This window comes from Pyxicephalus adspersus, chromosome 12, assembly GCF_032062135.1.
Source record: "Pyxicephalus adspersus chromosome 12, UCB_Pads_2.0, whole genome shotgun sequence".
In the NCBI taxonomy this organism is placed as follows: domain Eukaryota; kingdom Metazoa; phylum Chordata; class Amphibia; order Anura; family Pyxicephalidae; genus Pyxicephalus; species Pyxicephalus adspersus.
In genome coordinates, this window is record NC_092869.1 from 199159 (window position 1) to 215898 (window position 16740).

General features: G+C 50.4%; 2 protein-coding genes across 2 annotated transcripts in view; one reads left to right on the forward strand and one right to left on the reverse strand.

Moving 5' to 3' along the window:
* Positions 1 to 125: 125 nt before the first annotated feature.
* On the reverse strand, positions 126 to 5132 carry DAP3 (death associated protein 3). The gene is made up of 12 exons (XM_072428641.1): positions 4953 to 5132; positions 4502 to 4606; positions 4004 to 4105; positions 3814 to 3922; positions 3433 to 3525; positions 2912 to 3042; positions 2597 to 2677; positions 1662 to 1820; positions 1526 to 1585; positions 1308 to 1397; positions 486 to 603; positions 126 to 401 (listed from the first exon to the last, which is right to left on the reverse strand). The coding sequence occupies exons 1-12, from the start codon at positions 5130 to 5132 to the stop codon at positions 316 to 318; spliced, it is 1314 nt and encodes a 437-aa protein (XP_072284742.1). The 3' UTR covers positions 126 to 315.
* Positions 4883 to 16740, forward strand: part of ASH1L (ASH1 like histone lysine methyltransferase) — a gene marked incomplete in the record, with an annotated part of 35058 nt that continues 23200 nt past the window's right edge. The window contains 3 exon segments of the mRNA XM_072428827.1: positions 4883 to 5031; positions 6626 to 6952; positions 12578 to 16109. Coding sequence (XP_072284928.1) covers positions 6626 to 6952; positions 12578 to 16109 — 3859 coding nt within the window.

Sequence of the window (16740 nt, forward strand, 5' to 3'; positions counted from 1 at the left end):
GGAATGAAGGGGGGGGGGTATTAAGGAAGGTGGTCAGGAATGAAGGGGGGGTATTAAGGAAGGTGGTCAGGAATGAAGGGGGGGTATTTAGGGGGGTGTCCCCTGCAATACTCACACTGGGGTCATTTTATAGAAAACAAACTTTATTAATATAAAGCAGAGTCAGTACCCCCCCCCCCCTCGGTTCCCAAATATGAGGTACAGTCCACAAAGTTCTGGAGGTCACATGGGGGGGCACCACTTCCAATAAGGACAGACTGCTGACATTCAGCGCCCCCTGCAGATGGGGTAACAATCTTCTGGTCAGGAAACGCGTCACAGGAAAGCGCAAATCTTCTCCATCTCTCGCGGGTTGAAGTTAGAGAGAAACATTAACTCCATCTTCCCCTGATCCGTCCGCGCTGCAATATGAAAACATTCACAGATTATTCACCTGGGGGGGGGGAGTCTGACACAGACATCTATTAATTACACATGGACTTCACCTTGCGCATGCTGGATCCATTTCCTTTCCACGTAATACCGGTAGCAGCTCTCAAACTCCTTCTGGCTGTATTTTGTTACTTGAATGGGGATGAATGGGTCCAGGGAATCAAAGCCCTCCTGAAATATGAGACTATTGAGGCAGGAAAAGACTGGGGACACAGCCAATCACAGTGCAATATCCTGCCAGGGCCCCCACCCCGGGCCCCCCCCTACACCCACCACTACCAAAACACTTCATCAACCTGTAACTGGTTCTCAGTGACTACCACAGGATGGCGCAATAACCAATCACACAATAGATACCCAGGCTTAGATTTCCCCCACATTTGAACAGGGACCCCCTGCTGGCAGGGCAGGGAAGAGCCACAATTCCATGTATTCCTTGTAATATAAGAAGCTTTAGAAGCTGCAGCAAGTATCCAGAGCTCCCCCCACTTCCTGTTTGATGGATGATCATCTCTCCCATCAGTCTGTGCTGCCATTGCCCTCCCCTTTCAGGCTACATAAAGGGATCCTCCAGCCTGACATCCTAATTGATGGGATCAGCCATCTATTGCTGCATAGCGACCTCTAGTGGTGGGATGGTTGGTGGTGCCATTCAGGCCAATAATATTCTATACATTTATCTGCTACAATGTTTCTCAGCCAGGGATCCACCACAGGTAGTTTGTCAGTATAAAATGATCACTTTATCTTTATGTAAGGGGCATTTATCCCACTGGCCATCACACTAATGTGAGCTGTGGATATAATAATAATAATGGCCGGGGCTCCCTAAGACCTAGAGGAGAGGAGAAAGGCTGCCTAGGGGCATCTCTTACCTTCCCAAGAAGCGCGCGTGGCAAATATGAAGATTTTGGTTGGAACAATGAGCCGGTCTGGCTGACACTTAAGACAACAGCGCCCCCCGTCTGTGGGGAGAAACACAGCGAGATAGACACAGACCATATCATCCCCACATACCAGATTATGCTTATGTCACGTGACCAGGCATTGGCCCCTGATTGGATGGAAGCAGAACCCTGTAAGATCATCTTACCCAATCATTCTTCACCATCTTTCGGAAGTTGTGGACGAGTGTCAGATCTTCAGGTAACATCTAGGAAGGGGACCGAGTATTATTATGTATGTGGGGGGAGTATGGGGGGGCAAGAACCGGGTCTGCAGACACTTACATCGCTCTTGTCCTCCTTCCTCAGGCTGCTTTTACCCCACAGACTGTTTGCCCCGTCCATAGACACCAGCATTCGGAAGGCGTGTCCCCCACTCTGTCTCTTCAGCTCCTTCAGCACCACCCCGACTACGTCACTGGCCGTCTTCACCCTGGTGAGACCCTGTGGGGCAACAACACTCCATTATGTACAACCAGACAGCAATGTAACTGCCCTGAGGAAGACCCCCACATCACACCCCCAATGACGTTACACCCCCAATGACGTCACACCCCCCTAAGAGAGACCAACGACATAACAGCCCCACCCACATCATACCCTAAAGGGGACCAACAACATAACAGCCCCACCCACATCACACCCTAAAGGGGACCAACAACATAACAGCCCCACCCACATCACAACCCCTACATTACACTCAAATGGGGACCAACAACATTACACCCTAACTACATCACTGGTTATCTTCACCCTGGCCAGACCCTGAGGGGCAACAAGCCACCATTATATACAACCAGACAGCAACATCACCTCCCTGAGGACAAAACCCAGATCACACGACCCAACAACATAACAGCCCCAACATCACATCCTAAAGGGACCAACATTACACCCCAACCACGTCACAGCCCCCTACAAAGAGCCTTTATTAGCACACATTAAAGGGGGCTGATACTCCACACCACAGCCTATTAGTGGGACCCCGGCCCCCACAAAGGGGACCATCCACCTACACGACATTTCGATGAATGTGACCACTCCCCCAAGTCACAGCCCACTAGAGGGGTCCACATGTTACAATCAGATTATTCAGTCTTTGGGCCCATTGTTTGGACATGCAGCCATCTCTGTGTATGAGGGTCCTATATTCTGGGGTCCCCAGTACCTCCGTGTGCTCATTATACCCCCCAGGATCTCATATTCATGAATCTTCTTACCTGATCTACCACAACACTCAGCGGTGTCCCTTCCTCCGTTGCCTCTCGCCTGCTCCACACGTAACGCTGCTGGGTCAAAATCTAAAAATCAAAGAGACAAAGAACATCAACAGAAGTGTATGAAGGGGCCACTGGGGGCAAATCCGAGCAGCACAGGGACCCCCGACACCCCATTGGGAATCAGATATGGGTTTCCTACAGACAAAATGCAGTAAATAGGGATCACGTTTTGCAATCTCTGTCAGCAGACTGGAGGGGGTAACATAGTACTGGCCCTGGGACAATTGCCCCCTTGTACACATCCAGCCCAGTCACCTGTGAGAGGAATTGTTCATTGGAAGCTTTGAAGTGTTTGAGCCAGGCCGATGCCTCCAATGGCTGGTCATAGCGATCCTTATTGTACGATGAGATCATCAGCTCCTTGCAGTTCTTTACCAGAAAGTGAGCTGAAAGAAGACAGGGGCCACATGTAACCAAATTACTGCCCACAAATACCCCACATGGGTAACCCCCAGCCCCAAATTACTCCCTCCCCCCACCCTACAGACAGTCAGTTACTCCAACACTACACATGTGACCCCCAGCCACTACTGCCCCCTTACTACCACTATCCACCAATTACCCCGGGCAAAGGCCCTCAGGGATGCCCTCTGCTGGAGGCACTGCATAATGAATACACATCATAAGAAAGGGTAAGCATTCCATAAAATCCAATCATGTAGAGGGGAACTCACCTCTGATTGGATGATTCTGAACCTTCATTGCACATCAGGGTCTTTAAATCACAGCTTTCACTGCTGCACCCCACATGAACCCCGTACTAAAGGACTACTTACCATCAGGTAGGTGCACTATGAGCCAGCCCTGGCTGTGGCAGTAGTGTAAGATGTGGCACAGGATTAGACTCTTCCCTGTCCCAGGTTTACCATCTGAAAGTGCCAAGTGTTAAGGAAGATGGGGATTATGGGTAGCGTCGGGGGGTGCGACCGGCGTCGGGGGGGTGCGACCGGCGTCGGGGGGGGGTGCGACCAGCGTCGGGGGGATCCATCCAGAAGGATGCAGACTGGATATAGCTGTGAGAAGGTCGGGTGGCAGAGCATACCATCCTCTACATATAACAATATTTAACATTGTAGAATGAATAGTCAGGACAGTCACCGGATTCACCGACTTATACCAGAAAGCCCTGGAAATGAATGATCACGGTGGAAGGATACACAAGACATAACGCACAGCAGGCTGGGAAAAGTCCGTCTTCCTCAGATAGTCCAAGAGTTCAATGGCCGGCCAGCGCACCATCAAACTCGTCTCATTCAGGGTCTTACACTGCAAGACAGAGGGTGAAGTGACTACAGAGCAGCAGAGGAATGGGGAGAGGAGGGACAACCCACCATCCCCAGGACTCACCAATGACTGGAAGCGTGGAGGCAGCCCATGGGGGAACACCGACCTCACCTGGCTGGAAGGGATGGAGTAGAACTGAGCCTCATGGTCCTCCGAATGCTGGGCCTGCATGGGAACAAAGACCTGTCAATTCACCATCACCCCAACACCCCACATATATCACAGAATAAGAGAGATCCATAATAAGGGGGGGCAAGGGGTTATCACAGAAGGTAAAGGAAATAAAATGTAGGGGGGGGAAGGACGTTTAATAAGAAGAGGGAGGGGTGATATGAAATACTGGGGGCAAATATCGAGAAGTTGACAATAGGGGCTTAACACAGAATAACAGGGGTAAATAAGGGGGTAGAATTTATAAAACAAAGGGGGTAATAAGTAAGATGACATTGATAGGTGATCAGGAATCCGATAGTGGCCTCATCACCAACCAATCCACCAATGACAATCTGACAAATGGCGGCACACTGACAGGAGGGCGGGACGATCCCATCCTTCACTCACCGGGTCACTTTCATTGGTCCGGAAGACTTCTCTGGGGGCGGGGCTCTCCGCAGTGGAAGATGTGCTAGACAACCCTCTTTGGAGCACTGATGGGGCAAAAACCAACTGGAGGAACAAAAATAACAATGTCAGTACAGAACTACGCAGACATCACACCGACCCCGGGGGTATTATGGCTGGTGGGGGCAGTATAGGACACAATGGGGGTATTAAGACTGGTGGGGGCAGTATAGGTCACAATAGGGGTTTAATGGCTGGTGGGGGCAGTATAGGTCACAATAGGGGTAATATGGCTGGTGGGGGCAGTATAGGTCACATTGGGGAATTATGCAGTCTGGGACTGCTGGGAAGAGATCACGTGACAAGGTTGCCAGTCTCTCTTCCCTGAAGCATGATGGCGGCCCAGTCACTTCCTGCCTGACTTCCTCCGTCGCAGTGGGCGGGATCGAACAAAAGTGACGTCACTGGCGGGAAGAGGCCGCTCCGCTCGGTGCTGGTGACGCGGAATGTGAGGAGAGACGCGGAAAGCGGTAAGTGACCCGCCGGAAGGTGGGGCTACTCCCGGGGTGATGTAAATGGGCGGGGGAGGTGTTTGAGTGGGCGGGGTCCGTGGCAGGCTGCCCAGGGACATTGTAGTGCTGAGTAGGAGGGGTAATTCACACAATGCCTGCTAGGCCCCGCCTCCCTGCACCCTGGAATATTATTTTACCTCAGGGCTGTTATGTAGAGGGTCACACCCCTATCCCCTCCTTAAGGGCCCTGGAAGTATGAGGAGTGTCCTCCCCAGCCTCACTGTCCAATCAGAGCCTGGCATTTGTACAACCCCTCCCATCAATTTGTGTCCAATCAGAGGCTACATACAATTATATTTGGCTTCTCCCAGTCCATAGGTGGATTCCAGCCAATCACCCCAACACCCCACCCCCAGGAGAGTACAAGACTCCACCCCCAGGAGTATCCAGGCTCCACCCCCAAGTATACAAGGCTCCACCCCCAGGTGAATACAAGGCTCCACCCCCAGGAGTATACAAGGCTCCACCCCCAGGAGTGTACAATGCTCCACCCCCCAAGAGTATACAAGGCTCCACCCCTTGAGTATTCAAGGCTCCACCCCCATGAGTATACATTGCTCCACCCCCCAGGAGTATACATTGCTCCACCCCCAGGAGTATACAAGGCTCCACCCCCAGGAGTATACAAGGCTCCACCTCCAGGAGTATACATGGTTCCTACCCCCAGGAATATTACATAGCTCCACCCCCCAGGAGTATACAATGCTCCACCCCCCAGTATACAATGCTCCACCCCCCAGAAGTATACAATGCTCAACCCCAGGTGTATATATTGTTCCACCCCCAGGAGTATACAAGGCTCCACCCTGCCCCACCCCCCAGGAGTATACAAGGTTCCACCCTCCAGGAGTATACAATGCCCCACCCCCCATGAGTATACATTGCTCCACCCCCCAGGACTATACAAGGCTCAATCCCCAGGAGTTTACAAGGTTCCACCTCCAGGAGTATACAATGCTCCACCCCCAGGAGTATACAAGACTCCATCCCCCAGGAGTATACATTGCTCCACCCACAGGAGTATACATTGCTCCACCCCCCAGGAGTATACAATGCTCCACCCCCAGGAGTATACAAGACTCCACCCCCCAGGAGTATACATTGCTCCACCCACAGGAGTATACATTGCTCCACCCACAGGAGTATACAATGCTCCACCTCCAGGAGTATACAAGTGGGATATATACGGGGGATGGAGTTTATACGGGGTGTCAGTATACAGAGGGGGAGGATGGGGTATATATGGGGTGTCATTATACGGAGTGGGGGATTGGGTATATACGAGGTGTCAGTATACAGAGGGGGGATGGGGTATATACGAGGTATCAGTATACAGAGGGGGGATGGGGTATATACGGGGTGACAGTATACAGAGGAGGGGATGGTCTATATATGGGGTGTCATTATACGGAGTGGGGGATTGGGTATATACGAGGTATCAGTATACAGAGGGGGGATGGGGTATATACGAGGTGACAGTATACAGAGGAGGGGATGGGGTATATACGAGGTATCAGCTTGCTGGCTGACTCCACCTCCTTGTGTCCCGCAGATGTCTGGAATGGACCATAGGAATATGTTAGGGGTGGGTTGTGATGCAGAAGGCCCAGTTATCCCCCCCTGTGCAGCCAGCAGTAAGAAGGAGCCGAGCTCAGACTGTAAGGAGCAGAGTGCAGACAGCGCCCCCACCAGGCACCACTTCTCTGTCAGCCAAGAAGACTTCTCTGAGGGAGGCCTCTGCGTGAACATTGCACTGCAGGCTAAGAGGACCAAGAAGCCCCCGAAGAACCTGGAGAACTATGTGTGTCGTCCGGCAATAAGAACCAGCATGAAGCAGGGGCGCAGGAGCAGAAAGATGCCTGAGGAGGGCGGTGAAGAGGTGGGTAAGAGCTTCTCTATATCCTGTCTGTACATGAGGCCTGGGGCCTGAGATTTGACATTTTTACCCAAACCCCACAAACCCCAGGGTTTATTACCCAAACCCCACATAAGTCAGGGTTTATTACCCAAACCCCACAATCCTCAGGGTTTATTACCCAAACCCCACAAACCCCCCATATAACTCAGGGTTTATTACCCAAGCCCCATATAACTCAGGGTTTATTACCCAAGCCCCATATAACTCAGGGTTTATTACCCAAGCCCCACATAACTCAGGGTTTATTACCCAAGCCCCACATAACTCAGGGTTTATTACCTATACTCCACAAACCTCAGGGTTTATTACCAAATTATGTATACCCCTGGGTTTAATATCAGACCCCACATTACTTAGTGAATATTACCAGACCCCAGGTAACCCCACATAGCTCAGGGGTTAATACCGAAAGCCCGAACAGCTCAGTGTTTATTCAGGAACCCCACATAACTCAGGGTTAATTCCTTAAACCCCATACAGCTCAGGGTTTTTTTACCAGAACCCCAAACAACTCAAGGTTTATTTTTGGAACCCCCTATGGCTCAGGGTTTTATACCAGACACCCCATACAGCTCAGGGTTTATTACTGGAACCTCATACAGCTCAGGGTTTATTACCAGAACCCCATACAGTTTAGGGTTTACTACCGGAACCTCATACAGCTCAGGGTTTACTACCGGAACCCCATACAGTTTAGGGTTTACTACCGGAACCCCATACAGGAACCCCATACAGTTTAGGGTTTACTACCGGAACCCCATACAGCTCAGGGTTTATTACCGGAACCCCATACAGTTTAGGGTTTACTACCGGAACCTCATACAGCTCAGGGTTTATTACCGGAACATCATACAGTTTAGGGTTTTTTACTGGAACCCCTTACAGCTCAGGATTTAGTACCAGAACCCCATACAGTTTAGGGTTTACTACCGGAACCCCATACAGCTCAGGGTTTATTACCAGAACCTCATACAGCTCAGGGTTTATTACCGGAACATCATACAGTTTAGGGTTTTTTACTGGAACCCCTTACAGCTCAGGGTTTACTACTGGAAAACCATACAGCTCAGGGTTTAGTACCGGAACCCCATACAGCTCAGGGTTTACTACCGAAACCCCATACAGCTCAGGGTTTACTACCAGAACCCCATACAGCTCAGGGTTTATTACCGGAACCTCATACAGTTCAGGGTTTATTACCGGAACCCCATACAGCTCAGGGTTTATTACTGGAACCTCATACAGCTCATGGTTTATTACCGGAACCTCATACAGCTCAGGGTTTATTACCAGAACCCCATACAGCTCAGGGTTTTTTGTATTTCAATATTTTTATTGAATTTTCACAAAAATAGGTACATGTATTTCAACAAAAAAAATAAACGAGATAGTACAAAATTATCAAAACTAGGGTCAGCAGGGTACAAACATATTCTTGACGACCTCAGTGTTCAAAGTGACAAGGAGAAAACCATATACAACAGTGGTTTGAACAGCTCAGGGTTTTTTACCGGAACCTCGTACAGCTCAGGGTTTATTACCGGAACCCCACACAGCTCAGGGTTTATTACCAGAACCCCATACAGCTCAGGGTTTTATTACCGGAACCTCGTACAGCTCAGGGTTTATTACCGGAACCCCATACAGGTCAGGGTTTATTACTGGAACCCCATACAGCTCAGGGTTTATTACCAGAACCTCGTACAGCTCAGGGTTTATTACCGGAACCTCTACAGCTCAGGGTTTTATGCTGGACACCGCATACAGCTAAAGGTTTTTACCAGAACCCCTCACAGCTCAGGGTTTTTTACCCCATACAGCTCAGGGTTTTTTACCCCATACAGCTCAGGGTTTTTTACCCCATACAGCTCAGGGTTTTTTACCCTATACAGGTCAGGGTTTATTACCGGAACACCATAAAGCTCAGGGTTTATTACCCTACATAGCTCATAGTTTATTACTGGAAACCCATACAGCTCAAGGTTTATTACCAAAACCCCTTACAGCTCAGGCTTTATTATTGGAACCCCATACAGCTCAGGGTTTACTACCAGAACCCAATACAGCTCAGGGTTTACTACAGGATCCCCGTACAGCTCAGGGTTTATTACTGGAACCCTATACAGCTCAGGGTCTATTAGCGGAACCTCATACAGCACAGGTTTTATTACCAGAACCCCATACAGTTTAGGGTATACTACCGGAACCCTATACAGCTCAGGGTTTATTACCGGAACCCCATACAGCTCTGGGTTTACTACCAGAACCCCGTACAGCTCAGGAATTATTACCAGAACCCCATACAGCTCAGGGTTTATTACCCGAAATTCATACAGCTCAGGGTTTATTAACGGAACCCCATACAGTTTAGGGTTTACTACCGGAACCCCAAACAGCTCAGGATTTATTACCGGAACCTCGTAGAGCTCAGGGTTTATTACCAGAACCCCATACAGCTCAGGGTTTATTACCAGAACCCCATACAGCTCAGGGTTTATTACTTGAAGCTCATACTGTTCAGGGTTTTATGCTGGACACCCCATACAGCTCAAGGTTTTTACCAGACCCCCTCACAGCTCAGGGTTTTGTACCCCATACATCTCAGGGTTTTTTACCCTATACAGCTCAGGGTTTATTACCGGAACCTCATACAGCTCAGGGTTTATTACCAGAACCCCATACAGTTTAGGGTTTACTACCGGAACCCCATACAACTCAGGATTTATTACCGGAACCTCATACAGCTCAGGGTTTATTACCAGAACCCCATACAGCTCAGGGTTTATTACCGGAACCCCATACAGCTCTGGGTTTACTACCAGAACCCCATACAGCTCAGGGTTTATTACTGGAACCCTATACAGCTCAGGGTTAATTACCCGAACTTCGTACAGCTCAGGGTTTATTACCGGAACCCCATACAGTTTAGGGTTTACTACTAGAACCCCATACAGCTCAGGATTTATTACCAGAACCTCATAGAGCTCAGGGTTTATTACCAGACCCCCTCACAGCTCAGGGCTTTTTACCCCATACATCTCAGGGTTTTTTACCCTATACAGCTCAGGGTTTTTTTACTGGAACCCCACACAGCTCAGGGTTTATTAGCAGAACCTCATACAGGTCAGGGTTTTTTACCGGAACCTCATACAGTTCAGGGTTTCATGCTGGACACCCCATACAGCTCAAAGTTTTTACCAGACCCCCTCACATCTCAGGGTTTTTACCCCATACATCTCAGGGTTTTTTACCCCATACATCTCAGGGTTTTTTACCTTATACAGCTCAGGTTTTTTTTTTACCGGAACCCCACACAGCTCAGGGTTTATTACCGAAACCCCATACAGCTTAGGGTTTACTACCGGGACCCCATACAGCTCAGGGTTTATTACCGGAACCTCATACAGCTCAGGGTTTATTACCGGAACCTCATACAGCTCAGGGTTTAGAACCTCATACAGCTCAGGGTTTATTACCGGAACCTCATACAGCTCAGGGTTTACTACCGGAGCCCCATACAGCTCAGGATTTATTACCGGAACCTCATACAGTTTAGGGTTCACTACCAGAACCCCATACAGCTCAGGAATTATTACCAGAACCCCATACAGCTCAGGGTTTACTACCAGAACCCCATGCAGCTCAGGGTTTATTACCAGAACCCCATACAGCTCAGGGTTTATTACCGGAACCCCATACAGCTCAGGGTTTATTACCGGAACCCCATACAGCTCAGGGTTTATTACCGGAACCCCATACAGCTCATGGTTTACTACCAGAACCCCATACAGCTTAGGATTTATTCCTGGAACCCCATACAGCTTAGGGTTTACTACCGGAACCCCATACAGCTCAGGGTTTTTTACCGGAACCCCATACAGCTCAGGGTTTTTTACCAGAACCCCATACAGGTCAGGGTTTATTACCGGAACCCCATACAGCTCAGGGTTTACTACCGGAGCCCCATACAGCTCAGGATTTATTACCGGAACCTCATACAGTTCAGGGTTTTATGCTGGACACCCCATACAGCTCAGGGTTTATTACCGGAACCTCATACAGTATTATTGGAACCCCATGCAGCTCAGGGTTTACTACAGGATCCCCATACAGCTAGGCTTTATTAGCGGAACCCCATACAGCTCAGGGTTTATTACCGGAACCCCATACAGCTCAGGGTTTATTACCGGAACCCCATACAGCTCAGGGTTTATTAGCGGAACCCCACACAGCTCAGGGTTTATTAGCGGAACCCCATACAGCTCAGGGTTTATTACTGGACCCCATATAGCTCAGGGTTTATTACCGGAACCTCATACAGCTCAGGGTTTACTACTGGAACCCCATACAGCTCAGGATTTATTACCGGAACCCCATACAGCTCGGAACCCCATACAGCTCAGGGTTTATTACCAGAACCCCATACAGCTCAGGGTTTATTAGCGGAACCCCACACAGCTCAGGGTTTATTAGCGGAACCCCATACAGCTCAGGGTTTATTACCCCACATAGCTCAGCGTTTAAAACTGGAAACCCATACAGTTTATGGTTTATTACCAGAACCCAATACAGCTCAGAAAATGAATCTGATTGGTTAGTAAGTAAAGCCCGATGGGTGGGGACCCCTGTCTGTCATCCCCACATGCTGATTATTTGTTACTCCCCCCTCCCCTCCTTTGTAACCAGTTCACTCTGGGGACTACTTTACTATTTGGAATTTTCTCTGATTGGTCCCCCAAACAGAGACACAGCAATAAAAACTGCACAGAGGGGTTAACCCTTCCCTTTGTGGTATTTACCCTTACATGTGGGCTGACAGCAGACAGAATGTTAGTGGACAGGAGGTGTCAGCCCTGCCCAGCTCCCTTTTACTAAACTACCTAACCACACCCACAGATGTTTATTATGGACATTCCACAGGACCAGGGGGGCGGAAGTGGTGTGCTGAGGTCAGTCAGATATGGATATGCCCCAGGCCTTGAGCTAGAAGAGGGCAGGGGGATAATACAGGGTATTAGGGTCAGATTGCTCTGAAGATTGGTTATGGGGTCCTGGCATTGTAGGATATGTATTGGAGAAAGTACAGATTAGGGGTCCCATATAGTCAGGGTTACAGTGGGGTCCCGGGCCCCGGGAATTGCTGGGGCACACACTGAGTATTTTTAGTTGTGGTGAGGAGATGGTCGCATTAGTTGGTATCTGGTTGCAGCTTTTGGTGGTTTCTATGGTAACAACTGACCTAGTTCAGGCAGCAGTGTTATAAGACTTCATATTACCGGAGGAGCAAACACCCAATCAGATCATTGTATATCTTCCTGTGTGTATCTGCCCCGTGTGTGACGAACATCTGCCCCGTGTGTGACGAACATCTGCCCCGTGTGTGACGAACATCTGCCCCGTGTGTGACGAACATCTGCCCCGTGTGTGATGAATATCTGCCCCGTGTGTGATGAATATCTGCCCCCTGATTGTACGAGCAGATTGTACGTGCAGATTGTACGAGCAGATTGTACGAGCAGATTGTACGTGTAGATTGTATAAGGGTGACACGGATATTCGGGATCACTCCTTATCTTTTTCTTCCAGGAGTGCAGATTGTCCGTCAGATCCACGGAGAGTCACAACGGGCTGAAGACGGAATGTTTACAGATTGGTGCGGAGGAGGGGACCATCCCCCCAGCAAAGATTTCTTTACCTTTGCACTCAGAAGGGGCTGAGCCCAGTAAGCCCTCAGTACCGGCACCGCTCAGTACCAGGGACCCCAAGGACCGGCTTCCAGTACTCGGCACAGCCGCCAGTGTCACAGAGAAGCTGGCCCAGCTCCTCGCCACTTGTCCCCCTTCCAAGTCTTCCAAAATCAGAGCCAAAAAGCCGCCATTGTCCCCCTTGGAAGGAGCAGCCGTTGCTTCCGGTGACTCCCCTAAATCTTCCAGGTCCTCCGAGGACAGATTAAGCAGCCCGGCCTCAGAGAGAGGTAATGGACGCCAGGCCAGGAAAGAGGGGGATAAATGCCAGCAGAGGACTTGTGTCCCCGTGGATCAGAATTCGGAGAAAGGTGTCCCCGATACGGAGATGCAGGAAAAGCTTTGCCCCGTCTATTGCACTTCATTGGACTATCGGAAGGGCGGAGCCTCTGATGCAGCCGTGTCCCCATTCAGTGCCGTGGGGGAGGGTAACTTACCTTCCCCAGCACCAGCCACGTCTCTGACATCCTCCTGCAGGAGTACAAATGTGAATTGTCCCCAATCATTGCACTTCAATCCCGACACAAAAACACTGCTGGAATGTATAGATGAGCCACGTGACACGGTTACATCGGACACTTTACCCACTAACCGGACTCCAAAAACCCCTCAAAACACTTCAGACTTCTTACAAAATGAAAAAGCCAGCAAAGAGGTGAAAAGTACCCCCAGTGAAAATGTCGGGGTTCACATACCCCCTACACCTGACAAAAAACCCACACAGAGGGTGGAGCCCGGGAGCCACCGCTCAGACCCCTCCGTGGTCAGCTTTGCCAGTTTACTTAGGAAAAAACAATGGCTGAAGGTCGGGAGCCTCTCAGAAAAGCCAACTTATAACATCCAACATGGCGGCACCAACACAAAACATTGTAAGAAAAGGAAAGGGAAAAAGCCACGGTGGACTAAAGTGGCCAACAAAAGCAGCCAGCCCACGAAGGTGTCACCGGAGGTGGTTAGGCCTATTGTCAGTGATAAATCTCTGCTGGGGAAATTGTCACTTTCTGACCACGTTTCCAGTGATGGAGCCACCAATGACACGCACAAACCTAAGCTGTACAGGGATTTTATATCCACCGAGGATTCTGACAAACCCAAGCGAGGAAAACCCAAAAGTAAGGAAATGCCCCTTCTGGAGGGGCCACCAAAAAGAGCCCTGAAAATCCCAGCTTTTAAAGTAGCTTCATCGCAATCCAAAGACGAGCCCGGGCCTCCCGTCCTCCAACCAGAGGTAGAGATCCCGTCCGTGGAAAGCAATCATGCCATGCCGGCCTTCCCCAGGAAGAGGGGGAGACCCAGGAGGGATTCCACGGTACCACTGAGAACCCCACCTGTCCTTTCTGTGGCACCTTTTTTAGTGACCGATAACCACAAGCAAAGTGAATGTGAGAAGCAGCAGAATGATGAGCAGTTGAGCAGCAGGCTACACGTGGATGATTGTGGCAGTAAGAAAAGTAACGGGCAGCTGGTGAAGAATTTTATTCGGAAGATTAATAAGATGAAAACGATGAAAAGAAAGAAACTGCTGAGTCAGATCCTCTCCGGGGCCACGGAACCCAGAGGGAAGGCTCAAGTCAAGCTGCAGGGTCCGGTGTCTACGCTCCCTGCCACGTTTACTTCTAAATTAGGTCAGCAAATAAACGTCAGTAAGAAAGGCACCATTTACGTGGGCAAGAGGAGAGGCCGCAAACCCAAAGCCACGGCCACCAAAACTCCAAGCAGCTCTCCGGGTCAGTCGGAGACACACACAGGCTTAGGTCAGATCGTGGCACCCATACCCGAGGTCTTTCCTTCTCCAGTTAGTTCTCTCTCCCCTCGTGGCGCCCACAGTCCGTTGAGCAGTGATGCCAGTTTTGTGGAGCCCAGCCCCGTGCCATACTTCCACCCGCACTCCAGACAAGGAACCTTCCTGCAGACACTCGCCATGAGGAAAGCTTCTAAGGACTGCAGACAGCTCTCACCCCCAACCCTCCTGCCAAACTCCCCCTGCCACGAAATCCCCTCTCTAAAAGAAGCCACGTCTTCTCCCATCAGCGAGTCTCACAGTGACGAGACCATCCCCAGCGACAGCGGCATCGGCACAGACAGCACGTCGGACTGGGCCGAGAAGTTCTGCGCACAGAAGAGGAGACGCCACTCATTTGACCACGTTTCCTTTCTAGCTCCTCAGACTTCACCGGCTCTGCTGAAAGACAAACACAAGCACAAATGTAAGCACAGGAGCCACGAATATCTCACGTACGACAAACTCAAAAGACGTAAACGTAAAAAGAAGCACCCGCAGCTGCGCGCCCACCAGGATCCCGACTTCCTGGCTGAGTTAGAGGAGCTGATACCACGAATCAGTGAAATCCACATTTCTCATAGGAGCCACCATTTCATAACTAGGGATCTGCTCCCCACCATATTCCGCTTGAACTTTAACAGCTTTTACAGCCACTCCACGTTTCCTTTAGATCCTTTGCACTACATCCGGAAGCCAGATTTAAAAAAGAAGAGGGGGCGGCCACCCAAGCTGCGGGAATCCGTGGCCGAGGTGCCATTCGTGCACGGTGTTGGGTTTCCTCTGTCCGGGACCGGCTTCTACCCTTCATACAGCATGCCTTACACCCCTTCCCCCATTACCGCCGCCCCCATTGGATTAAGTTATTATGGACGATACCCCCCTACCCTGTACCCTCCCCCACCTTCCCCATCCTTTACCACGCCCCTGCACCCCCCCTCATATATGCACACCGGGCATTTATTGCTGAACCCGGCCAAATATCACAAGAAGAAACACAAACTCCTGCGACAGGATGCCTTCCTAACCACCAGCCGTGGCCCCCTCCTTCCTGTGGGCACATACCCCAGTGTGCCACCAGACATGGCTTATGGTTGGATGGTGGAACACAAACACCGTCACCGTCACAAACACCGCGAGCACCGATCCGAGCAGCAGCAGCTCTCCGTGGATTCCTTGGCTGGATCTTCTCGGACGGTTGTGGAATCTATAAAACGTTACAGATTTGGTAAAGATAACGAGCGATACAAACACAAAGACAAACACCGCTGCCACTTATCCTGCAGCGGCCCTTCCACAGGACTGATAGGTAGAGAGGAGCAGTGGCTGCGCAGCGAGCTTCCCGGATCTGTGGCGCTAGGACTTCAGACACCATTGCAGATTGATTGCTCTGGTGGCTCTCCGGGTCTTTCACTCAGCGGATTCACTTCCAGCTCCGAGCCAGCCAGCAGCGATGAACACACCAATCTATTCACAAGTGCAATAGGTAACTGTCGTGGCAACGTGTCTGCTAACCCCGGAGGAAAAACCCCAGGTGATGGCCCTGCCTTCTTTACAGAGAGCCGGAGGAAGGAGGCAGCGCAGTCAGCATCAGGTAAGAAACAACTTTCATCATTGTGTATGGGGGATTGAACATTCCCCCAGATGAATGGATTGTGTTACATGTACATATTACATATATAGTCATGTCATTCACCGTTGTGTGTCTGGTGAATAGACTGGATTCACGGTCATGTGTCTGGTAAATAGGCTGCATTCACCGCCACGTGTCCGGTGAATAAGCTACATTCACTGTCATGTGTCTGGTGAATGTGCTGCATTCATGGTCATGTGTCTGGTGAATAGGCTGCATTCACCACCATGTGTCCGGTGAGTAGGCTGCATTCACTGTTATGTGTCTGGTGAATGTGCTGCATTCACGGTCATGTGTCTGGTGAATGTGTTGGTTGGCAGTGGTGGAGGTAGTGCTTGCAGTGGTGGACCCAGCAAAGGAGGAGGCGGCAGTGGCGGGTGCTGGTGGAGGCGGTGGCAGGGGTCGGGTGCTGGTGGAGACGGTGACACAGTTCGGGTGCTGGTGGAGGTGGTGGTAGTAGAAGCGGTGGTAGTGGAAGCGGTGGCAGGGGTCGGGTGCTGGTGGAGGCGGTGGTAGAGGTCGGGTGCTGGTGGAAGCGGTGGCATGGGTCGGGTGCTGGTGGAGGCGGTGGTAGAGGTCGGGTGCTGGTGGA

What these genes read in the sequence shown, in the direction of transcription:
- DAP3 (XM_072428641.1), bottom strand. Translation starts at nt 5,132, where the DNA reads ATGTCCCTGGGCAGCCTGCCACGGACCCCGCCCACTCAAACACCTCCC. An exon ending in ATGAACAATTCCTCTCACAG is followed by an intron (nt 2,678 to 2,911) that starts GTGACTGGGCTG and finishes TTTGATTTTTAG; the next exon opens with ATTTTGACCCAGCAGCGTTA. An exon ending in CACGCGCGCTTCTTGGGAAG is followed by an intron (nt 604 to 1,307) that starts GTAAGAGATGCC and finishes CTCATATTTCAG; the next exon opens with GAGGGCTTTGATTCCCTGGA.